Source organism: Protopterus annectens, chromosome 10.part0, assembly GCF_019279795.1.
Source record: "Protopterus annectens isolate FY-2018-M chromosome 10.part0, PAN1.0, whole genome shotgun sequence".
NCBI lineage: Eukaryota > Metazoa > Chordata > Ceratodontiformes > Protopteridae > Protopterus > Protopterus annectens.
In genome coordinates, this window is record NC_056744.1 from 1,632,503,352 (window position 1) to 1,632,529,833 (window position 26,482).

The 26,482-nt window shown below is 39.1% G+C and overlaps 1 protein-coding gene across 1 annotated transcript in view; it reads left to right on the forward strand.

The window, feature by feature from the left end:
- Nucleotides 1-26,482, forward strand: part of PAGR1 (PAXIP1 associated glutamate rich protein 1) — a 64,717-nt gene that overhangs the window by 21,466 nt on the left and 16,769 nt on the right. Inside the window, exon 3 of the mRNA XM_044086340.1 lies at nucleotides 1,570-1,652. Within this exon, the coding sequence (XP_043942275.1) occupies nucleotides 1,570-1,652 (83 nt within the window). The remainder of the gene's footprint in view (nucleotides 1-1,569; nucleotides 1,653-26,482) is intronic.

The following is a 26,482-nucleotide window of genomic DNA, read 5'->3' on the forward strand; positions in this document are numbered from 1 at the left end:
ATTGTAGTTCTCTATATACTGTGTAGTTGTATAATTACATTTGGACCAGGTTGTGGTGGGCAAGGGTCTTTTGGGCCGGCCCACCTACCCAGTCAACAGAGGTAAATAATTAAATACAATGTAGCCCTGGCTACTTAGTGCTGTTTCTTGCTCTGAGAGAGCTAGAAATCTATGTATACTTGTAGATTTGTATATGTAGAGGACTTTATGGTTTCCGGTAGTAAGATGCAGTCTGAGTTTTTTTTTTTTATTTTATTAATAGACTGTCTCTCTGAGCTTGCCTAGGTTTGTGCATGTGGATGCTGTTAAGTTAGTGTCAACTGTTTAGTACCTTACTACATCTAGTGGTGATAGTCAGTGACTGACCTAACTAGTGTCATGGGTATTTATGATTCTGAGCTGTTCAAAATGTAATTTATTTAAATGAATTGCTCAGTCTCATGTGCATACCATGTAGCATGGTAGAGGTTTTTATTTCCCTTTTTATGAAAATAACAGCAATCACTGTGTATTGCTGCTAAAATACAATCTTAGGTTGATGGCTTCAGACCGAAATACAGCCACATCAGAGTGGTAACTTTTATGTAAGTAAAGTGTACCAGTTTGTACAGGTGGGGGCGGTGATAGCCCATGTTTATTGCATTTCTATTTTGGCAATAAGTGGGCAATGTTTTTAATAGGTGCGAGTAATAATTTAGAGTTAAACCTGCTTGTGATGTGAAACCTGTAATGAGCTGAATGCTTGACCTGGGTAAGCGTACTATTCATTTGCTGTAATATCTCCACAATTGTGTACACAGACTGCTTTCTGGCTGTGTCTCCCTAACTTGCCAAGTAAAACAGTAACATGATTTGTTGTATATTTCAGATGTGACAGAGTGGCAGATGCGTGCCTCATCTCCCAGAGGCATCATCACTCAGACTGTTGCACAAAAGTAGTGTGATTTCTGAAACCATCTCAGATGTAGCTTATAAATCAACACCATTGATGTTAATTAACATTTCTATCTTTGTAATTCTGCAGATTGTAACCAAAGAGATAATGTAGAGAAGTTAGCCAAAGAAAGGAGATTATGGTCATATGTGCATCTTTGTTCATGTAGGAGTTGTTTTCCTTGGAATTAGGTTTATTTCACATTGGCTGTTTAACTGTGGCTTTGCGTATCTGATGTGGTTAAACACTTCTCGTTACAGGGGTGGGCCTAGTGTAATGATTTGATTTGCTGGGACATATGTCTAATTTGTTGCCCATCCTGTCTTGCTTTGTAACCTTTTCCTGTGCTGATGCTGGTGTCCTTCCAATGTTTAAAGAATTTAATTGTGTTTAGACCACCACTGTTGCCCATGTCTCTACAAACCTGTATTTGTACAATGGAGTAAACGTCTCTAATTAAGGCTTCACTCTGACAATTTAAAGCTGTGATCTTTTATTTCAGGTTTCTTAACAAGGTTTTATGCTTTTGGCATCAGTAGAGGTTGGTGCTGTCATTCAGTGATGTCATATGTAGTATATTACAGATTTGACATGTATACTGTCTTTTTTTTATACTTATTTATTTTTGTGTCAAGGGGCACCTTTTTGAAAGAATTTGAATTTGATGACGAGCCTACAACTCCAAAACCATCCTTCTTTGATCGTCGGAGGACACCTGGTGAGTAAATTAATAGATAAATAATGACTTTATCAGTTACTTGTAGTTTGGGGTTGGGGTAAACTATATTTGATTATCTTGTTTATTGAAGAAAAACAGGCAGTCTTTCAAGGATGCCATGATGGGTGTTCTGGCAACCATATGCTCAGTATTATTAAAATGCTATTTTAAGCTTGTTGAAGTAAGTACTTTGTAGCTTTCTTGCTAATTTCAGTCCAGAAATGTATATTCTTAAATGCATTTTATGGTGCATGTGTTAATAATGTGTTATGCACTGGTAAGAAAAATGGCTTTCTGCTTGTGGTAGTATTACCTGGTACCCCCACTGCTTAAAATAAATCACTTGCTTATTTTTGTACTGTGAGTCTAGTACCTAAATTACATTAACCTTCCATAGAATGTGTTTTATTATTGAATATAATTATACTTTTTGTGAATGACACTTGGGAAGACGCATTAAATTTCTAAGCAGGAGTGCTTTATGATAAAGTACAACTTGTCATGAATTGTTATTGGCGGTACACTCCTCCGCATTACAGACTAATTGTGTCTTGATAGTTGAAAAACACTTGTATTGTAGGAATTATTCCTTCTTTAGAAGCACTAATGCATAACTCACTCCCAGGTTTTGTATCAATGGTATTACATGCAGGGGTGGTTCTGTAGTTATTAGCAGATACCCTTGTAGAGTTATTTAATTGCAGCTGTCTTTGGAATGTTTTTGTCTTTTTTATTTGAACGTAGACATTTTGTCTATTGGGAGGGATGGCATCTTTATAGAATTCCCCCATGTACACTTCTTGAATCTAATTCTGAGTCCAAAAGTCTGAAACCGAACACGCCTGAAGTACAGTATATCTAAAAAAAAACTCCAGCTATACTCTGTCGCATATAGTCTACTCAGAGGTGATCTCTGCTTAACTTACAAGGCCATGTCATATCCAGAGCTGTTAGACATGCTACACTTAAAGAAATCCCAATCCCTCAAGAGCCACACACTTCAGGGATCTAAACCTTGTCATCACAATGAACAAAACATGCTGGAGGCATAGGTTCCTGACCCAGAGACTCCCCAGACTCTAGAATAGACTGCCCTTACATGTCAAGCAGAGCATCTCTTTGGCCCTGTTCAAAAGGAACCTTGACGATTGGATGGGAGATAAGAAATTCACCCCGGGTATCATGTCAGTTGCACTGCTAGACAGGGGTCCAGGGAAGTAAATATTATGGGAAGAAATATCCAGGGAATTTTTATGGCTAGGCTTGTATAGGCCCTAGGGCCGTTCCATGGATGCTGTGTTTTTGGTTTTAGAGAGTGCAGCTTTTACCTGCATAGATGTGATTACAGGGACTCTGCATTCTTCCTGTATAGATATGGGCCCTTTGGTATCACGTCAGTTGCACTGCTAGACAGGGGTACAGGGAAGTAAATATTGTAGGAAGAAATATCCAGGGAATTTTTATGGCTAGGCTTGTATAGGCCCTAGGGCCGTTCCATGGATGCTGTGTTTTTGGTTTTAGAGAGTGCAGCTTTTACCTGCATAGATGTGATTACAGGGACTCTGCATTCTTCCTGTATAGATATGGGCCCTTTAGGGGGTGAGATGGGGTAAAGTTAGCACTGAACCTATCTGCCAGGATGTTTGTAATATCAGTTGGTTCTGTAATTTTCATGCCGTTGTGGTGTAACTCAGAGCAGATCTGGGTGTTGCCATTGAGATTCTTGACATAGCTGTAGAATGCTTTGTGGTTGTCCTTAGAATCGGTGGCGATTTTGTTTTCATAGCTAGCTTTGGAGGATTGTATAAGGGATCTCGGCTTCTTACTGAGGCTGACCGGGGAGCTCCTCCACTCATGGGATTTTACTCTCTTTTGCAACAGTTTCTTCCTTCCTTCTGTTGTAGAGTTTGTTTATTGCAGGGGACCACCAGATTGGCTTCTTTTTTTTTTTTTGGAGGATAGCGTCTTTGTTCTGTTTGGGATAGCACGATCCATGCACTCGTGTAAGTGCTTATAGAGTGCATTTTTTTGTAGGATTCAGCAGTCGTAACTGTATTGTCCATCTGCATGGGTGTCATGAAGTTCGCCAATTCTGTCTTAAGAAGCATGAAGTTGGCTTTGGAGAATTTTTTTACCGTGGTTTCCTTAATGGTGGGTGGGGGCGGGATGCAGATATCTAGGGTGATGGTAGGATTTGACCAACGAGGAGTTTACTTCAGATGTGGAACACCGGTCACTCATGTTGGTAATGACTAGGTCTAGGAAATTGTTGCCCCTGGTGGATTTGGATTGCAGTTTTGCCCAGAGTTAGTTGCACTTGGATAACCTCGGCTGCATTATGCTGTTCAACTAGCCTGGAGGTGTGGATATCTTTAATGAATATGGACACCCCTCCGCCTTTGGTGTTCTGGTCCAGGTTAGATGGCTGAAAAGTGTGGTATGAGTTATAGCCTGGTAATGCAGGGGTGTTCTCTAGATCCTTGAACCAGGTCTCCGTCACTGCACAGATATCTATGTTCACCATTTTAAGGAGTGCCTCGAGTGAGTGCATTTTGAAATTTAGACTTCTAGCATTGAGTAGTATTACCCTCAGTTTTTCCTTGCCTGTTCCTGTTATGGTAGTGAATTTGTCATTTGAACCTTGCCTAAAAAAGGCACTATAGGGGCGGCAAGACCCTTAGCCAGTATCTAGAATCCCAGGGGCGACAGGTGCAGGCCATCTCTGGCAAAGCATCTTGGTCTGTCGACCCTGTCGTCCCGGGCAGACAGATACTGGATTCCCTTAGAATGACACCAGAAGCTTAGCCAATTGTTGAAGTCAATCATTTTGTCCTTGTACTGTGGTATCATTCTGGGCGATGGCAGGATGCTACTCAGGGCTAGGGTCATACATGCCTGGGCTACAAGATCGAAGAGCTCTTCCATGTCTCTTTTCATGTAGTCCAGGGAGGTACGTCTCGGGTCATTCATACCAACATGGACAATGACAGAGTCATATTTGTACTTGTTGTGGAGTGACCTGAGTGCGTGGGTTATATGGCAGATCCTGGCAGCTGACCGTAACCTTCTCCTTGTTTAGGCTGGTGAGTGGGACATCATTGTGCCTGACTATAGAGTCACCCATGACTAGTGTGCTGGATACGTTGTTTTGCCTTATGGGCTGTGATTTATTGGCACACTGAGTCTGTGGGCTACGTGTCATTTGGGTTGTGTTGGGGGTGGAGGTTGCTTGCGTTTCTGCTTTGGAGGTCTCTGTTGCTTGAGCAGATTATTATTGAGAGCCTCAGCGAATGTTTTTATGTTTCGATGTGTAGGTTTAGTTGGACTATGTGATGAGTGTGTTGTGGTGCAAGTGTTTACCTTCTCCTCTTGACTGTCAAGTTCAGTCTTGGCTGGAGAGAGCTTTACCTCCAGTTTGGCTAGATAAGTGCATCTCTCACAGGTTGTGGTGTTGGGTGGTAGGAGAAAAAACTGCTTTCCTCTAGACAGGTGAGGAAAGTAAGAGCTGTTTTTTTGTAAGCAAGTGAGGAAAGTAAGTACAAAAACTGTTTTCCTCCTAGGTAAAGAGGAAGGTTGATTGCTGTAGTAATTTTGTAGCTTATTTAGTGCTATTAACAAGTTCTAAAGAAGTGCCGAGCAGAAATAAGCAAATTCAAGTGCTAAAACTAAGAATGTGTACCTGGATCTTGTGGTAGATAGGCTACCTAGTGCTTACCACTCCCACAGATAAGCTAGAATGCTTCCCTCCTACACAGAAAGGCTTGGGGAGCTCAGAAGCTTGCAAACAGGCCTGGATACAGCAAATCTGTGTCTGGACTAGACTAGTTACAGGAAAGGTGAGAAACCAGCGCAGATGTGGGCTTTTAAACCAGAAGGCTGAAAAGAGATGGAAAAAACTGGCCAAACGGCCATACAATTTTTGGGCCAGGAAACCACTCTTGTGGTAGGCTACCTAGTGCTTACTACTCCCACTGATAACCTAGTGCTTACTACTCCCACTGATAAGCTAGAAGGCTTCCCTCCAGTACAGAAAGGCTTTGGGGGCTCAGAAGCTCTAAATGGTTTATTTGGGAACAACATATACAAAAATGTTGCTGAAATAGATGACCAAAATAAGTATGTTGGTAGGAACTGAAAGTGGTTTATGGGTATGTTCTAATGTACAATAATAAATTAAGAGCTATTATAGAAACTGCACGTATAATGCACATGTAGATAATGGAAGGTGCTGTTGTGATCTTTTTTGATTTGTTCTTAATGCATTTGTATTCGTGTTACAAATTAGTATTAAAATTGCTTTAAAAAAAGGAAAAATAAATTATGGTTGGTCAAGGAGAGCATGCAGTCAGTTATTTTGTGCCTTTTGGGAGGGAGATTGGAAGTGCTGTTTTGACTTCCAGGGCACATATCTGTGCATCAAAATTGACAAATCTTTTGGGACATTCTTACATTTTTGGGTTAGAGCCAGTCACTACCAGTATTATATTCTGGCATTTGGTCTCCCCGTAGTCCCTAGGGTGTTCACCAAATGTGTGGAGGTGGTTGCCTGTTGCATGAGGCTTTGAGGAATTCATATCTTCCCTCAGGATTCAATCGCCTAGGTGGCGAGACACTTCCCCATGATACATTTGGATCAGTTTCTGATTAGCCACCACCTAGACCTCTCTGCCCTGGCACCATTCGTAATTCTCAAGATACTGGGTCCAGTGGCAGCTACATGTCACCTAGTGCAGTATGGCAGATGTGACAGATATTTCATCGGGGTATTATAGGGGACATTCCAGGTACATTGGTCTTTAGAAAATGATCTAATTTTAGCAGAGAGCAGCACTGCATTGTAGGAGGAAGGTGAGGAGATGTAGTTGTAGGAGAGAGCTGTTTGGACAGGATGCTATCAGGCACATACATGGCAACTGGAGAAATCCATGGATATGGGTAATCAAAACCCTGCATTATGGTAAGTACATAACTATTATTTTCTGTAGAGCAGTGCTTGTGTTTGTTGTGCATGCTATAAGTCATAAATACAGCTGTACAGCTTTTTTGTTATGCCAAGTATAAATTCCTCCTAATGTAGCACAAGTGTATATGTTTAAAAGAACGTTTTTTTTCTGCCCAGATATGCTTGCTGATAGGCAGTGTCACTTGCATTTGGTGTGGTGTAGAGGTTTGTTGAAGTCTGAAAATGCTGTGTTGCTGCTTATTAAGGAAAGGAACATTACATTTTTCTTTATTGGCCTAATCCTGTTTATGAACTGCAGGTGCTTGTATTTGTTTCTATATTTTTAATGTTGAAGGGATCACTATGTCGTTAACAGACCAGCTGATTACTTCTTCTGAAAAGGCATTTTTCATTAACTTTTTTAAATATTTTTTCGTCTACAATTTCAGATGGCCTTGTTTGGGCAACAAAAATGGCCCCACTTAACAGTCCCCGTTTTGCATTTGCTAGAGTGTCACTTGTAAGAGAGTAAACAGTTGTGGTAGTGCTGCTCTTATGTGTGTGGCCATAATGTGTATCTGAAATTATGCCATGATTTTAGTTAAAATTGATCAGTGTTACAGCTGGTCAGTAGTGATTAGATTTTAAAGGTTCATATGCAAGTACTAGACTAGCTGCCCCCACAGGCCATTCTAAGCCTAGCCAGTTTCCCTTTTTATTCACTAAATAACTGCCCCATTTGGTTACAGATTGGCCTTGCCTATCCTAGGGTTGATAATTATATATTACCCCTAATGGGAATAACCAGGAACATACCATAGATGATTTGAGGAGACCCATGTAATGGGGATAAAGCATTTAGGGGCTGCCTCTGTCCATTAGTAGTATGGGGGGGGGCAGCCATGGGGTACAATTTATGTTTCCTATCCATAGGTCTAAGTTGCCCTTGAAATATGGACAGGGCTGAACTTTGTTTATGTGGACGAGGAGTCTGTTCCTGAATAGCTGTTTCCTCTCTGAGATATACCTGTCCCTTGAAATCCTTCTGTTGCAGAAGAGGTTCAGATCCCTAGACCATGTATTTCTGATACTATTTGACTTGTTGATGTTCAGGAAAGCCATCACTAATGGGTTTGAGAATGCCTTGTATGCCAGACACAAGTCACCTCTTGGCAGTTTGTAGGTTACCTACTATAGTGACAGGTTTTGAGTTGGTCCATATAGAACATGTTTAGACCTTGTATCCTTTTAGGAAAGTATCTCTGTAGGCATTCCAGTTGTTGCATCTCTCTAACAGATGCATGCCAAGGGGGCCGTTATATTCAATGACTGGTCTAATGAGGGCTGAGTTGAAGGAGGCCAATGATATCCCTAGATCTAGACAGTCATTAAGCTGTGTAATATAGAAGTACTTTCTTAGAGCAATGGACACCTGTTGGTCAAAGGTTAGGTCACTGTTCACATAAGTTCCCAAATCCTGTACAACTGGGTCAGCTGTTAGGGATGTATTGTCAATGTGGTAGTTCCCTGGGGTAGATGACTTCCTAAAGGATACAATAATGCGTTTTTTGGCATTTACTTTGCCCATGATTTTGGCACTATTTATTTATTTGGTTCAAACCTTCCTGCAGAATGGCGAAGTCATTTGGGGATTCAATAACTGCTCCTAGCTTGCAGTCTTCTGCAAACTTAGTCAGCCAGAGCCCTTTGGTATTGGCTTCTACTTCAAAACAGTAGATCCCAAACAGGAGAGGCCCAAGCACAGAATCTTGGGTGACTCCACTGGTGAGTGGCCTTTTTGTGGAGCAGAAACCTTTGCACCCCAAGTACTCCTGCAAATGTTACAGCCCTTTAAAGGACAGCTAATTGTCGGGCAGTATTACTAATCCAAATAAGATACAATGGAAACATTGATTTGAAAAGGGCCATTTCGTAAGAAACCTTGAACACACCCTGTGTACATGTACATATCATGTAATTACTGTTTTTAAGTTTTTTTGTTGTTGTTGTTTGGTTTCATTTTAAAGAAGGCCACACTATCACCGAGTAATTGTATTAGACATGTTTATGTAAAGTTCGTTTGTTTGATGTAAAAGTTATCTCACACCAATTTGTTAACATCAGTCCTTTACTGTTAACATGAAAAGCTAACCTGTTTCTGTAAATAACTATATTGCTGTAATTGTACTTTGTCCAATGATATGTTAATCTTCCCGCTGTTAAGTGGAAATGGTAGTTTGAAAGGGAGGTGCACTTTCTGTTCTGTACTCTGAAGATGGAAATGTCATAGTTTTGTGCTTTGCATCTAGGTCATGGTTCAAAAGGGTCCTTAGACCACTCCAACTTTCAGGTTAACAAAGGAAGAAAGAAAAAAACAAAAATAAAAATGACGTGGAATCATTTGCTACTGATTTGGGTCATCCAGGCATTGTAATGCAAAAAAAAAAAAAAAAAAAGAGTTCCGTGTGAAATAGAAGCACCTGTAACACCGATATATTAAGCTTTTGTGTGAGCATATTTTCAAGTAAAATCCTAATAAGGATACAAGCTATATTATGCTAAACTTAGACTGGATTTTTAAGTTGATGCATCCGCTCACTATGCTTTAGCACAGGTTTTACAGATTTACTATACAAAGAGCACAGTGGAATTTAACCTGGTCTGACATTTATGTTTACAGACTTCAACCTGATTTACTTCTACCCTCTATCCTTACTGTTGGATTTGAAGATTTTTATTTGTATGTTTCTTTGTTTTGTATTTGTTAACGAGGGTAGAACACTGATCTGTTTGGACCATTTTCAGGCTCAGTCCAGGTCCAAATAGTACACAATACAAGATAACACAAGTGACAAAAATAGCATACAAAGATAAAGCTCAAAAAATTATATTGAGTTGTAGAAGAGTATGATAAACTTTTGAACCATTATCTGGAAATAGACTGGTCAGTAATTGTATTAAGAGAAAGTAAGAAGGCTTGCAGAATATTTTATTTATTTATTTTTGGCATTTGATTACTGGCAAAGTCCACTGGGCCAGTGAAAACCCATTTTCGGTGGAGACCTGGAGAGAGAAGCTCCAAGCCATACATAAAGCAGAAGTAAAAAAAAAAAAAAAATTAAATGACAGTTTATAAGATTTACACAGTTACATAAAAGTATGCAAAAATAATCATAAGATGCATGAAGAATATACAAAATAGATACAAGTGAATAGGTCTAATATTAACAAAAATTAAGTATTGGTTTGAAAACAATCCATCAGACATTAAACAGATACAAGGAATGCATGGATTATGACGTGAATACAGGCTGGACATTGTGAGGTAAGCATGCAGTAAAGGATTACAAGGAGTAACGAGTTATACTATAAATATATGTAGAAAGTAGAAGGCAAGTTAAAAAGAGCAAGGCTAAGGAAAAGATGCTTAGTAGACTAGGAGAGCTGAGAAGTTGTAATTAGTAATACCTTTTAAGTAGTATTAGGCAGCGGATGAGATGTATTAGCAGGGGCTGGAGATGGACTGACCAGGTTCAGTGGGCATATTAAGTAATGGCAGACAAGGAGGAGGAATAATGAAGCTTTAAATAAAACATAATTTTTGCCAGGGTTTCTTTTACATGTTTTTGCAGAGGATATCCACTGTGAAGTATTTTTAAATCTTGAATATGTTGATTCTTTCCTTCACCTGCCTTAAATATGCTTCGTATGGCAAACTGGTTGTTAGCTGTACCACATCGTAGAGGACTTATGATAAGGTCATCGATTGTAACGAGAATGTGTTCAAGACAGGAGTTCCAAGAAATTCATCTGGAGATTGAAGCTTGAGAGGTGAATCTTAGCATCCATATGAAGAACACATAATTCTTTGTTACAATCGGAAATCTGATCATAACTGTTTGTAGTGCATGGAGATTTGTATTCTCCGCGTTCTACTACTTGGTCAAATGGTGGATTAAAAGAAATGAAAATGTACTGTGGTGTTCAGCTTTGAAAGATGGTGAAGCAGTGGGGATATGGTTGTCAGGGTCTACATGATAACACCGACATGCCAAAACACAGACAATGAAATAACCGACACGACAAAATCAAAAGAAACCGAAAGTTCAAAAACACGAAACTTCACATGCCCGACAAACCACAATCCTGACAATCAACAAAACAAATACCTTTCCCGAAAAACACACACATAACACAAACACACCAAAAGCCTTACAAACCTACACTAAACCTTGCATACACAACTGTCTATGCACTAACCTTAACCCAAACCCTAACCCTAAGGTCTGTCATCGCACACTTACCTGACCCGCACCCTACCCTAACATCCGTCGCTATCGCACACTTACCTGACCCGCACCCTATCCTAACGTCTGTCACTATCACACACTTACCTTACCCACACCCTGACCCTAACATCCGTCCCTATTGCACACTTACCTTAACATGTCTGTTTTCAGCGTCGGGATTCTCAACTGTCCGTCTTCTCTGTTGTCGATCTTCCAGTGTCGGTGTTCTCATTGTCGGCGTTTAGGACTTTCGGCGTTTTCAGGTAGAACCGGTTGTTATCCTTGTGTATTCCCTGCATAAGGGAATCAGATGATATCAAAATGTTGTGTGTTTTAGCAGGCAGAAACAGGAATTGAAATAAAGCTGCTTCATGTGCTGCTGCTGTTTGTCTTTTAATGTAGTCCGGGTACTCCACGCACTGCAGTAGTGTTACAGTCAACGTAATAGTGTTTTTTCAAAGAAAATGGCACCAGCTACCTGATAAAGAACTGGCTCATACAAAACAATCAGTTATAAAGAAAAGCAGGCCGAGGCAGTCACCACGGCTGATATAAATCCACTTGTAGAGGCAAAAAGTAAGCACTTTCACAATCCTCTCTACCACTTCTTCAGACTCAAATAAAATTCTTTCGTACACCTACTAATCAATTAAAACATTAATTAAGAACATCAGTTGTTCAATTATGCATGCTAAAACTTCATATTAAGGACTTCATTTAAAAAATAATAAGTATAGCAAAAAATACATTTGTCTAATAACTCACTAATGCTTAAGTGTCCTAGCTTTTAAAAAGGGTTTCAGGAACACTGCCTCATTAATCCCTGGAGAGGTATGTGCATTCAATCTGAGTATCCATCTTTGTTCTACAAGCTCAGTCCTATTTTTTATGTCCTCACCCCTCATTCCTTCCTGCAGAATCTCTAGAACAATAAATTTAAAGGAATGCTGTTTGCCCTTAGTTTCTACATGCTTAAAAAGAGCATTTGTTTCCTTTTTATTGGAAATATCTCTGTAGTGCTCCTGTATGCGTTCCTTGCATATTATGCAGAAAGCAAAATACACTATATTTTTTGTTCTGAAGTCAGCATACTGCCTAGCTTGTAATTCAAAGTGCAGATCAGGGTGGATATATGTGGTACAGAATGAATATACTTGCATGCTGAACAGTTCCTGCACGTATAAGTGCCTTTTCTTTCAGATAAATTGTTCAGTCTATTACTCTTGTTGCCATAGCACAGTTGACATTTAAAAGACCTCTTATTTTTAAAAGCAAAATTAGGTGCATCTTCTATAAAACCATCCGGGTCTCTAATAGTTTTCAAGATGTTCCAAATTCTGTTAAATACTTCACAAAAAATACTAATGTTACTGCTAAAAGTAAGGGGGAATCTAAGTTTACCATCATTACTGCCATTCACCTGTGGTGTATTATTGGCTCCCTCAGAAAAAAGGGTCTACCTCTGGCGTTTCTTTCTTCATTTCAAGTACATATTTATCATACATATCACCAGGATTCCCTCTCTCTAAAAACTCTTCTTTAAGCTTATCTAATGCTGCCTTAAGTTGTGACTCCTCATTATGTAGTCTCACCAGCCTAAGGATTTGCCCTTTCACTACATTTTTGCCTACAAATTTTGGATGCATGCTGTCTTTATGTAGCAAAGCATTTTTCCTCGTGGGTTTCATGTGAATATTTGTCTGAATCCCAAGAATATCTGATTTCCTTAGTTTAACATCAAGGAATTCTATCTCTTCCTGTGAAAATTTAACAGTAAATTTCAAGAAAGAGGTAGTGCCATGCAGATATTCAATAAATTTAAATAAGTTCATTTTGCATACCTTTCCATAGAAAAAACATATCAACAAAACGAGTGTACCAAATTAAGTTGTTCCTAAATTCCTCTTTCTCCAGGAATGATTCACATTTCCCATTGAACCAACACAAGATTGGCGTAGCTGTTGGCACATGGAGTGCCCATTACCACACCAATCTTTTGAAGGTACATCACATCTCCAAAACTAAACAGGTTATTTTCTAGGATAATCTCAAGTAGAGAGCATATCAACCTGATCTTTTCATTGGTAAAAACACGTTTAGAATGCAGCAGGCTTCTGATGTTTTCAACACCCCAGGCATTGGGTATGACTGTAAATAGAGAGACTATATCTAGTTTAACAAAATAGAATGTTTCAGTTAGGTCTTTAGTCTTGCTATATAATAACTCTAGAAACATTCTAGTGTCTTTCAACACACTACTACATGTCTCTAGCACAGGATGCAGATATTTTTCTACATAAATAGACAGGGACTCTGTAGCCCACCCCTTGCCTGAGACTATAGGCCTCATAGGTGGAGTCCTCAAGTTCTTATGTACTTTAGGTAATCCCATATATAGCTGGAAATACTGGATTTTCAATACAAAAGTACTTAAATAGATCTTCTGTAATCATCCCATTAACTAAAAGATCAAACAACATAATGGAGATTCTATCTGTTATTCCCTTAGCTTGTATTCGGGTTATTATCTGATATGTGTTCTCTTCCTCTAATAGTAATCTCATTTGTGTCTTATATTGATCTTTGTCCAACACCACAACACCTCCACCTTTATCAGCTGGCCTTATTTCAATAGACTCTAAGGTTCTCAATTCAGATAGTGCCTCATTCTCTGTTTTACTTAAATTATACCGCTTAACTACAGTACCTTCATCAAAGATTTTCTAATTTCATTCTTGCAGACAGAAACAAATGTGTCCACTATCAGATGTGTTTTAGGTACAAAAGTACTTGGTTTAGTGAAGGTATGCATCACATTATCAGTATTTTTAAACATAGTCTTAAGAATCAACGTTCTAGCGAACATTCTCAACTCCTGTAGGATATCAACCATATCCGTCTTTTGCGATGGAATAAAAGATAAGCCTTTACTTAACACAGAGGTTTGTGTAGAGGTCAATGGTATGCTAGAGATATTTATGACCATACCTTTGCAGTTCTGCTCCGTGTTACCCTCTGTTGTGCAGCTAGACTGTTGGATTTCTCCAGGGTTTTCCCTCTCCTTCTTCGACTCCTCGATCTCTTTTATTGGTAGTGCCTCTTGTGGTTGAAACGGCACTAACAAAGTTCCTTTCTGCTGACTCATAACCTCCGAAAAAGAAGTAGCTTAACTGGTACAGTTGGATGTACTATTTTGTACTTTACGAATGGCACTTGTCATTTGGGTATTTTTGATCGTTTCTAGCATTAACTCAGGTAGGACAGCGCCACCCATGACATGATCGGTTATGCTCGCTTCCTCTTCCACTTCCCTGCTCGTCGGTTGCCGATGCATGATAGGCTGTTCAGTCACCTGGTCTCCATGCATGGGGATTTGCCTCGGCCAGGTAAAAACCCTCCCACTTTGGAAATCGGTCATGTCCCTTTGCAACTTTTTTAATTTACCATTTTGTAGGCGCTTATCATATCCAGCAATCTGGTCATGTAGACCATCTGCTCTGTCAAGTAAAATATCTGCTGGATAAGTGTTCTGCAAGCGCATATGCAATCCCTTGAACTCCTTCATTAATTCTCTCTCCTGTGGCAAGAAAAAAATCTGTCAACAACCTCATACAGTCATAGCTCAATTGTAAGTTCATTTGTTGCCACTTTTTCAGTAATTCAGGGAAAACTTCCCCATAACTTGGCATAGTTAGGACACGTAGACCTCTAGGCACTGTTTTGTACCGCAGTGAAGTCTCTGCCATTGTAGACGTTTAAATTTATACAGTTTATTTTCATAGTCTCTAAACTGTTCATTAAAACGTCTTTGCAGATTCTCATCAGCATTCGGTGCACTACAAACAGGGAAAACAGGTTGATCCACCAGAGGATTGCCTTCCATACACAAAATCCGATCCAAATTATCAGCTTGTAGGTGCAGTGCAGCATTACCTACGGCAGTGCTCCTGTCAGAGCCTTCAGCCATGCTCGGGTCTGGTGATTAAAACAAATGTAATAGCAAAGAAAATAGCACCAGCTACCTGATGAAGAACCGGCTCACACAAAACAATCCGATATAAAGAAAAACAGGCCGAGGCAGTTACCACGGCGGATATAAATCCACTTTAATTGTAGAGACAAAAAGTAAGCGCTTTCACGATCCTCTCGACCGCTTCATCAGACTCAAATAAAATCCTTTTATACACCTACTTTTATACACTCAATAATCAATTAAAACATTAATTAAGAACATCAATTATTCAATTATGCATGCTAAAACTTCATATTAAGGACTTCATTTAAAAAATAATGAAAAGTGTAGCAAAAAATACATTTGTCTAATAATAACTCACTAATGCTTAAGTGTCCTAGCTTTTAAAAAGGGTTCCAGGGACACTGCCTCATTAATCCCTGGAGAGGTATGTGCATTCAGTCTGAGTATCCATCTTTGCTCTGCAAGCTCAGTCCTATTTTTATACTAAAGACCTAACTGAAACATTCTCTTTTGTTGCACTAGATATAGTCTCTCTATTTACAGTCATACCCAATGCCTGGGGTGTTGAAAACATCAGAAGCCTGCTGCATTCTAAACGTGTTTTTACCAATGAAAAGATAAGGTTGATATGCTCTCTACTTGTGATTATCCTAGAAAATAACCTGTTTAGTTTTGGAGATGTGATGTACTTCCAAAAGATTGGCGTGGCAATGGGCACTCCATGTGCCAACAGCTACGCCAATCTTGTGTTGGTTCAATGGGAATGTGAATCATTCCTGGAGAAAGCAGAATTTAGGAACAACTTAACTTGGCACACTCGTTTTGTTGATGACATGTTTTTTCTATGGAAAGGTACGCAAAATGAACTTCTTTCATTTTATTGAATATCTGCATGGCACTACCTCTTTCTTGAAATTTACTGTTACATTTTCACAGGAAGAGATAGAATTCCTTGATGTTAAACTAAGGAAATCAGATATTCTTGGGATTCAGACAAATATTCACATGAAACCCACAAGGAAAAATGCTTTGCTACATAAAGACAGCATGCATCCAAAATTTGTAGGCAAAAATGTAGTGAAAGGGCAAATCCTTAGGCTGGTGAGACTACATAATGATGAGTCACAACTTAAGGCAGCATTAGATAAGCTTAAAGAAGAGTTTTTAGAGAGAGGGAATCCTGGTGATATGTATGATAAATATGTACTTGAAATGAAGAAAGAAACGCCAGAGGTAGACCCTTTTTTCTGAGGGAGCCAATAATACACCACAGGCGAATGGCAGTAATGATGGTAAACTTAGATCCCCCTTACTTTTAGCAGTGACATAGTATTTTTTGTGAAGTATTTAAAAGAAATTGGAACATCTTGAAAACCATTAGACCTGGACGGTTTTATAGAAGATGCACCTAGTTTTGCTTTTAAAAATAAGAGGTCCCTTAAACGTCAACTGTGCTATGGCAACAAGAGTAATAGACTGAACAATTTATCTGAAAGAAAAGGCACTTATACGTGCAGGAACTGTGCAACATGCAAGTATATTCATTCATGTACCACATATATCCACACTGATCTGCACTTTGAATTACAAGCTAGGCAGTATGTTGACTTCAGAACAAAAAATATAGTGTATTTTGCTTTCTGCATAATATGCAATGCTTACTATATAGCAAAGACTAATTGTATGCTAAAGGAACGCATACAGGAGCACTACAGAGATATTTCCAATAAAAAGGAAACAAATGCTCTTTTTAAGCATGTAGAAACTAAGGGCAAACCGCATTCCTTTAAATTTATTGTTCTAGAGATTCTGCAGGAAGGAATGAGGGGCGAGGACATAAAAAATAGGACTGAGCTTGCAGGTCAAAGATGGATACTCTGAATGCACATACCTCTCCAGGGATTAATGAGGCAGTGTCCCCTAAACCCTTTTTAAAAGCTAGGACACTTGAGCATTAGTGAGTTATTAGACAAATGTATTTTTTGCTATACTTTTTATTATTTTTTAAATGAAGTCCTTAATATGAAGTTTTAGCATGCATAATTGAATAATTGATCTTAATTGTTTTAATTGATTGAGTGTATGAAAGGATTTTATTTGAGTCTGATGAAGCGGTAGAGAGGATCGTGAAAGCGCTTACTCTTTGTCTCTACAATTAAAGTGGATTTATATCAGCCATGGTGACTGGCTCAGCCTGTTTTTCTTTATATGTAATAGTGCTTTTTCTTGGTGGTGGCTGTCTCTTAAAGGATATTGGTCACTTTTAGAAGCATCTTTATTTACTTAAGTAAACAGTGTAACAAAAGACATCCAATAAAGTGATATTGTAGGTGCTAGGCAGTTCATTAATCTGGACACTGAAAATCTCTCAACTCTGGACCCTCCTCAGTTCGGCTTTATCAAGGGAAGGTCCTACCTCTTCAACTTCCATTAATTTCTTAGCAAAATTAACTGAAGCAGTGGAGAGAGGTTATGCAGTACATACAGCATATCTAAATTTGGCCAAAGCCTTTGACATTATTCCTCTGGGAAGCATTACTACTGGATTGTGCCATGAATAACTAACTCTGCTTGACAGAACCCAAATGGTTAGAATAACAAGTGCAACTTCTGGAAGCAAAACAGATGGTCTCCATATTGATTACTGCTGCAGTAGCTTTAGCTGTATGGGTTATATCCTGCCAAGGATATAACAGCTGGACAGCTTCCAAAGCTTCTTGGCAAGCTTCCACACACCCAGACTGTCAATCTTGAGCTGAGCTGCTTAAAGACAGGTGTGGTCATGAAGCCCTTCAGAGCTTTGCTGCCACCGAAGAGGACACTTCTGAGGATCGACAGTTGGCTTGTGTCTTTGTTTGTTGGGCAGGTAAGTTCCCTTTTTAGGAAGACCTCCCATTGTCTTAAATCTTATTAATTTTTTATTAGTTTCCTCTTCAGGAAAGTTATTTTAAAGCTAAGAGTGTTACTTAAAGGACTGTCTGAAGGCTAACATTCTTTTAAACAGACCACTCATTTTTTTCTTTAAGTACTAACTGTAAACATATTTTTCTGTGGAGAAATCGTGATGAACATTTATGGCAGGCCCACAACAGAAAAATGTGCTTTTTACTTCTTTATGTCAAAGTAATTTTTGTGGATTGGTAGATTTAATGGCATTTGCTTCCTGGGAAAGAGGCACCATTTTCGGATTGACCATGGAACAGAGCATTGATCCCATAGTCTATCCTTCTTTCAGCAACAACAACAAAAAATTGCCACCAGAGAAGGCTAGAAATTTGCCTCAGCTGCAGGTGGGTGATTCTGATATGGCCATTTGTTATACCTCAGACCACTTATCTTTTACCCCTGACCCCCCTGGTGTAGCACCAACAGTCACTATGGACCAGGGGTTTAGCCACATCCTCTGCAGCTGTTGGAGTTCCTTCATTAGGCAAGGGAAAGTCACTCTTGTCACTTGTAGGAGAGGGAAACAAGGAAGGTTTCCCTGTTGTTTCTGAATGCTGAATCCATCACCGGGAAGCAGTTGCTGCCATCAGTAACACAGTTGGCCCCATTTTTCTTGCCAACAATTCACAGAAAACCAAATGTTTATCTACCTTCCTCAAATTTGTTTGGATAGGAGTAGTTTACTGGGACTGGCTCAGGGGTTAATTCAGGCTGTTGATCCTTATTGTAGAGTAGTTTCTTGTAAAATAGAGTGATTCCTTTCCTGATGACATTTAAGATTCTGAATCTGAACAGGATGATGCTGGGATGGATGCAGGGTTTTGTCCTCAAATTTCTGATTCAAACTGAGAAGAGCTCAATTTCTGGTTGTCTTTGGGGGGGTTTTTCTCTCTCGTATTTTTTTTTTCTTCAAGAATGTCCCGGTGTTTTCATTCCAATCCTACTCTTTTTAATAGAATGGGGAAATTACTGATGGGTATAGGGAAAGGTAAATTCAAAATTCTTAAAATGAGAGTTGCAGAAGAATAGTCAAGCTTGTATGTTAGATTGTTCTGACTAATTGTGAAAATATAAGGAATATTTTATCTACAATTTTCTTGTTGAGGAAAAAAAATCTGCTGTAAATAACTTAGTTTCTTTTACACAGGTCACTACTAATGTATATATGACTGATGCTACTTCCAGGGCTAAAGCCACTGGTACTGATTTAAGGAGATTTGTTTGGCTGCATTCTCAGAACCTCCCATGTGAAGCAAAAAATGAGATTTTAAATTTTGCCTTGAATAGAGATTTAGCATTTGGCCCCTTTGGTGCAGAGGTGATCAAAATGATGAAAGGGGCTAGCTGTTCCAGGGAATCTTAACATTTTTCAGCCCTCCTTTTCTAAGTTGTCCAAGGGATTTTCTTTCTCTTCCGCCAATTTTGGCAAAAAAAAAAAAAAGAATAAATAGCCTCAACAGAATTCAAATAAACCACCATTTAAGAGGAAATGGCAAGGGGTTTCAAAAAAGTTTCAAACCTCCCAAAACCAAGGACAGTCCAATAAGTCTGTTCAAGAGATTTTGTGATCCCCTCCCACCCTGGCCCCTCTTTCTTCCAGAAAGTGTGAATCTTCATTTTCTGTTTGGCAACAGTTTGCTTTAGACAAATTTATTCTGAAAATCATTTATCAAGGTTACAGATGGCAGTGGAAGGAAATTCCAAGGGGTTCTTCTTCATCCTGCAGCTCGGACTGTTTTGTTTCCATCTGTTCATCACATGGTGTCCCAAAGAGTGATTAGAACCAGTTCCTCATCCCCAGGTGAGGAAGGGGATTTATAGTGCTAAAGAATTGAAATGCTTGGAGACCAGTTCTGGATCTTTCTTTTCTAAACTTGTATGTGATAGTGCCCAAATCCAAAGTGTTATCCCTTCACAACCTGTTACCTCTTCTTCCTTTTAAGATTCCTGATAACACTAGACTTAAAAGATGCTTATCACATCCCTATTCATCCAGTCTTCAGACTCTTCTTAAGGTTTTGTGTCTGGATCGCATCAGTTCTCTGCCCTAGCATTTGGACTACCCACTGCACCAATAATGTTCCCATAGTGTCTTTCTCTGATTTCTAGCTCATTGCAGACTACATGGTAGCCACATTTTCCATGGTATCCACCATTTTTCTGATTTATAGCTCATTGCAGACTACATGGTAGCCACATTTTCCATGGTATCAACCATTTTTCCATATTTTAGATGACTTGCTTGTCTTTGCACAGCCCTTTTCAAGGTGTCAGGGGTATCTTTGTCTTGGGTGAGAGATCTCTTGCACAAACTGGGATTCCAAGAGAACATTCAAAAGTCTTTCTTGATTCCCTCACAGAATTGTGTTCCTGGGATGTCAACAAGACACCTCATTTCAAAGAGCTTTTCTTCCACCTGAAAAATTAGATCTTTATCTAGATCTGTTTCTAAGGTTTTCCCCTCAGACTTTGATCAGTGCGGGATTTTGGATCTCATGGCATTTATGATCCTCATGATACCCCAACAAGAATCCACATGACATAGATATTAGTGGTATCTGAAGTCTCTTTGGTCCCAGCATCGACATCCTTGATCTTTTCAGACCCCAGTGTTGGGGGTTTGTCAGAAGAGAAATTTGGTGGAGACAACAAATATCCTTAAATCCCAGGTCTCCCCTTTTTCCCTTCCTGCTTCAAAGCAGTCAGGTCACCACAGGTACTTTAGACTTTGCTTTTTGAGCAGTTTCGGGAGGGATACAAGTGCAGGGAGCATGGGACACCAAGGACAGATGCAAGCACATAGGTATCAAGGAGATGCTAGGCCTGATCTAGTCAGTCAACACTTTGAGCCATCTTTGGTTCCCAGGACTTCAAGTGGTTACAGGCAATACCATGTGGTACATAAAACAAGGGGGGAACCAGGTCTTGCACTCTTAGCAGACCAGCCATGTTAGCTTAGGATATAGCTTTGCACCACAATCGCATCCCATATTACATCAGAGCAAAATTGTGTGATAGATGGGCTGAGCAGGATAAGGGCAGACCCTCAAGAATGGAAACTGGATCGGGAGGAGGTGTTTTCCAAGATTTTATCCATCTGTGGGAATTCTTTCAAGTAGACCTCTTTGCTTTCTCTCTGAGCAATCAACTGGCAAAATTTTGTTCCAGGACTCCATGCAAGAAGGCCTGGAAGACCGTCACCTTTTCTTTGGACAGGAAAGTTCCTGTATGTCTTCCCACCCTTTTCACTAATATCCATGATACTTTTGAAGATTCAGAAGGAATCCATCACAGTGATTGTGGTAACCCTCTTCTGCCCTAGGCAACTGTAGTTCTGCCTTCTTTTGGAAATTGCTAGGGACAATTACCACAAGTTCCTTGTAGACTGGAGCTAGTCGCACAAGACCAAGGATGTTTGATATGCCCCTGTATCAGTCATCTTCAGTTGACTACCTGGATGATACAATCTTGTTTTCTTTTAGGTACTGTTTTTTGAGGATGTGCAGTTGGTAGTAAATGGATGCAAGAAAGCCTGCTACTAGAAAATAAGAGAAAATGGAAAATGTTTTCTAGTTGGTGCCAGCAACATAATGTGCACCCATTCAGGGCTAGTTGTTTACTAGTTTTAAAATGTGTGTGAGGGTTACTAACCTATGGCCTTGCTTATTCCTTTATCGGGGTTTATTAAGCGTACATTTCAGTATGTCTGCCCAGTGATTCTCCTCTTTCAGTGCAGTCTCATGTCCAAATGTTCTTAAAAGGGTTTTTGCATAAGAGGCCTCCTAAAACAAAAATCAGTGGCCTCTGCTTAGGATCTTAATGTTGTGTTGGAGAAGCTAGCTGGTTCAGCTGAAGCATTAATCTGGATGCCTTGAGGTTACTAACATGGGAAACTGTTTTATTGATTGCTCTGACCTCTGCAAGAAGTTTGTCTGAGTTGCAAGTTCTTATGGTGAATCAACCCAATGTCATTTTCCATGAGGATAGGATTTCTTTGAGAAGTAATCCTCCTTTTATGCCTAAAGTGGCATCGGAGTACTATCCATCTCCCCATTTTCTTTCCTGAATGTAAAAATGAGGGAGAAAGGATACTTAGTACCTTGGATGTCCACAGACAACTCTGGTACTATCTTGACAGAACTAAATCTTTCTGATCTTCAGATCATTTATTTCTTGGGAAGGTAAGAAGGGACCACATGTGTCAAAACAGACTATTTTCAAATGATTGTCTAAGGTTATTAACCATAACAAGTCTTTCAGGTAGGGTCAAGGCCCACTCTTCCAGGGCCTTGGCTTCATCTATTGCTTTTTGGAAAGGGTTGGATTCTAGAGGTATTCTAGAAGCTGCTGCTTGGTCCTCTGTGCATATTTTTGAAAGCACTGTAAACTTCATTCCTTCTAGGTCCAGGCAAAGTCTTGCTAGGACCATTCTCCAGGGATTGCTGGACCCTTCTCCTTCAACCTCCCAAATGTAGTTAGCTGTGGTAATCCACCCGTATAGCTAAGGCTACTGCAGCAGTGATAAATATGACGAACCTAGTATAGTTGTATAAGCTGAACTTACAATAATAGTAGGTGTTTGAATGATCACTGCTGCAGTGACAGTGAGGTGTTTTTTTTTTTTTTTTTTTTTTTTATTTTTATTTTTATGCTAGGATGTAGACCTTTATTTTGGTGTTTCTAGCACTGTCTTTCAGGGTTCAGCCTTCCTCTGTCTCTGCTGGCAGGAAAACTCTGAAGGGCTTCTTGCCTAAATGTGTCCTTTTAGTTAGCTCAGCTCGAGCTGCTTGACAGTTTGGTCTGCTCTAAAGGCATCTGAAGCTTTGTAAGCTGGCCAGCCATTATATCCTTGGCAGGATGTAATCCATATAGTTCACAGGATTATAGGAGATTACTAGGCTATCGACCCAGAGGTCAGTTCAAGCCTACCCGTTTCATTCCAATGTAATACATAGAAAGGTTAGTTAATACTCAAGATTGCATTTAGTAATGGCTGCCCATGTTCAGGATGGTTGTGGGTTGTATCCCCGGTAAGAATTTACAGTGCCCCATCGACTTGTCCAGGTTCCTCTTGAACAGTGTCGTAGAGGTGCTGTGTTTCACCTGAATAGGTGGCCTATTCCAAGGATGCGTCAGTCTTGCCTGTAGAAGTGTTGGAAGCCCTTTGTACCTCATTCCCATCCGGGGCATCCCTTGCTACCTTCACGTTTATATCACACAGATGAAAAAAAGCTGTTAAAATTACACATTTTATAGTGTTAATCTGTATATAATGTAATTATTTCTCCTATCACAGATGCCATGGATTCAACTCCTACTACTAAGAGACTAAAACCTGCAAAAGTAAACTAACAGGCAAAACTGAAAATATTAAGTTCAGTTTTATTAATTTATTTACATTTGTTTTCTGGGAAAGTCCAATTGGGCTAGAAGCCCATTTTCAGCAGAGAGCCAGGGAGAAAAGTTCCACAGAAATATAAGCAAAATACAATAATTGGATAGTACAATAGTATGCATATAGTAAGGTGCAGAATAGACCTCATCCAGTTAGTCTATACAAAGAAGTATTCAATACTGTTTTCTAGTAGGTACAGGTTCAAAAAAGAAAACCGGACAAGCATTTCAGTAAAGATCATTGCAAGAATAATAAAATTAGTACTGCGTACATATTAAATAATTGTTATGAACAAATGAGATTTCCTTTTATTTATTTATTTAATGGGCAGTGGTGAGAGAGTTGTAGATATCTTGTCAGTCGGGTTTAGCGCAGGAGCCAAGCCAACAAATGTACAAACAAAATATTCATCGTGCACTGCAACACATAACTTAGCTGACAGAGAGCTTGCTGCACACAACGTAGGATTGGGGATAACTTCATAGTCAAACATAATAAATGTAGTAATTGACATAAAAAATGGCACCTTTCAATTGAATAGAAATAAACTGAAGGAATGCACTAAAGCATTCGTCAACTGAGCTTTTACTGAAGATCTTTGAAAGTTTAGCTCACCAATCCAACAGATTGCACTTTCATCTGTATTTTAACATAAGCACAGAACTAGCTCAACATATCCGTTTGCACTGTAAATAATTTCACAAAACAGTTTCTTGTTACAAAGGTGGGCACAAAATATCGTGGAAGTGTGAGCTCCAATATGCAGAGTTACAATGACTTCTGTTGTGCCTGCAGTTTTCCTTTACCTAACTCCATTAATAAAAACTAATAAAGTTATCCCTACTAGGCCAAGCCCTTTTTCAGGATAGACACAAATGAGAATGATCTCCTTAAGTGTGAGGCATACAACAAAAAACACAACCTTGAAACTGGAGAATACACAGTTATTAACCACATCTGTGGTACAAGGACGTTATTAAACTTGTACACAAAGGTTGAACAGTGATCATTCCTTGTATACTCAAAAATACCAAAAATTCAATATACTTAAAGCAGCACTTGTTTACAAGGATATTATGTTCTTAAACCTGATCACATGACCTACAACTGCCATTTCTACCTGTATCAAGAAGAGGATAAACAGCAAAGCTACCTTGAGATGGATGTTAGGACATTAAGTCAAGATGGAGAATTAGTCAGTTTTTGGTAGGAAAAAAGGGTGATACAACAGGAAGGAAAAGTTAAAAAAAAATAGGAAATTGTATATATAAGTAAAAAAAAAAAAAAAACTATAAAAAGCTGTGCATGGTGTTGTGGCAGCACTTAAGGTTGCTTTCTTAATGGCACTTGGTTCGCCAGTACCATTCCCTGTTGGGGTGCCTTCTGTATGCAGTTAGCATGCCCTGCGTCTGTCTGCATGAATTTTCACAATGTTCTCCGGTTCCTCCTGTATCCCAACTGGTGAGTTCTGTACAGCATGTAGGTGTGCACACGTCTTGCAATAGATAGCTTATACCCTCTGAGTGTCAGGATAGCCTCCATCCCCCATAACCCTGACCAGGATAGAGCAGATAGCAGAAAATAAATGAATAATGCACTGCATAACAGTTTTATAGGGCATAACAGGAATAATGAATAAATTAAGCCACTCATCCAAGAGCAGTGATCTATATAGTACAATTAACAAGCAAAGAGTACTATCAGAAATTGCTATTCATCAACCACCAAGTAGTTTATCATACAGTAATGTTGTATGTTAAAATCAAACCCCGAAAACAGCCACTATTGAATGTATTCTAACGTAGTTGTTAACACACTATAATCCTGCTGGAATGGTCAGCAGCATATTGTGAAACAACCTGCAAAAAGATATTGCATGGCTGAACATTTAAAAAAAATGCAATTTCCTTCACACTAATTCACAAATGTCCACAATAAGAAGCAAACAGAAAAAAATATCTATACCAGGGGTGTCAAAATCAAATGAGAACAAATATCACATAGGTCAGGTTGACCATCAAGGCAGTACAGATCAGTATTGAAATGTGGAATTACAAATCTGCAAGTTGTGTAATGCGTAATACAAAGATCAATACTGTAGTATCATTAGTTATATAAGTTGCATGAAATGAGGGGGGCACAGGGTCCCTACAGAAAAAAATGACTTGTTACTGCACTTTTCAGTATAGGTCATTACTGCTGTGAGTTTCTGTTAGAGCTTAAAGGCTGCAAGGTAATGTTAACTGTTTAACTGTACAGAACATTAACTTTAGGGACTAAAATAATAGTTTGAGTTCTTATGTTACAAAAGCTCCATGTAAGAAAATGTTTGTTGAAAAAAAGTATGTTTATTGTGAACTGAACCAAAAAATGTGTGCATTTAAGGAGGCTGAGAAATCATGATGATAAAATTAACAAAATGAAAGCCAAAACATGGGTCATTTCTTTTCAGTTTCTAAAATGCAACTCTACCTTTCACTTTTTCCTACATATACTGTCTCAGTGGATTGTACTCGTTCAGAAAGGATAGAGCACCTTTGACTGTGGATAAGTCACATAAATATAATGGCCTCAGTAAGGTAATTCATCTTGCTGCTCATTGATACATACACTGTTCTCCACAATGAGCCCTGTTAATAATCATTTAACCGTGATCATGTAGCTGCCTTTTACTTTCACACATAGTTTTCCCCCACCCCCGAAGAAAGGACGGCAACCTTCTATGTATACTTCTAATGTCTAACTGTGGAGTGAAGGATATAATGACCAAAGGAATATATTCCAACTTGTTGCAGAGAAACATACCCCCTGACGAGGCATATCAATGATCATTCTTTGCTGATCACATAAATGCCGTTCCTTTTTTTTTCTTTCACACAGCTTGGCTCATCACCCCAAAAAGATACCACTTTCTATGTACCCCTCTGACATTAGCTTCTGCTGAAACTGAAAGAAAGAATGGCCATAGTAATGTATTTCAACGTGCACACATTTTGTCCACCCTAAACAAGTCATACCAATGATAATTTTAAACTGATCAGTTAACTGCTTGTTGCTGTCACACACAGCCTGCCTCCTGCACCCACTTCTTTGATTATCAGTTATGATGTGGATCATGATGAGTGAAAGAAATAATCCAGTAGTAATATATTTCATATTGCTGTTGTCATTCATAGCCACCACAGCCCTGCTCCCCATGATAAACGCCAGTCTTCTGACAGTATGTACTGTTACCAATGCCCACAAATGACACAAGCATTTATAAAAACACCTGCAAAATAA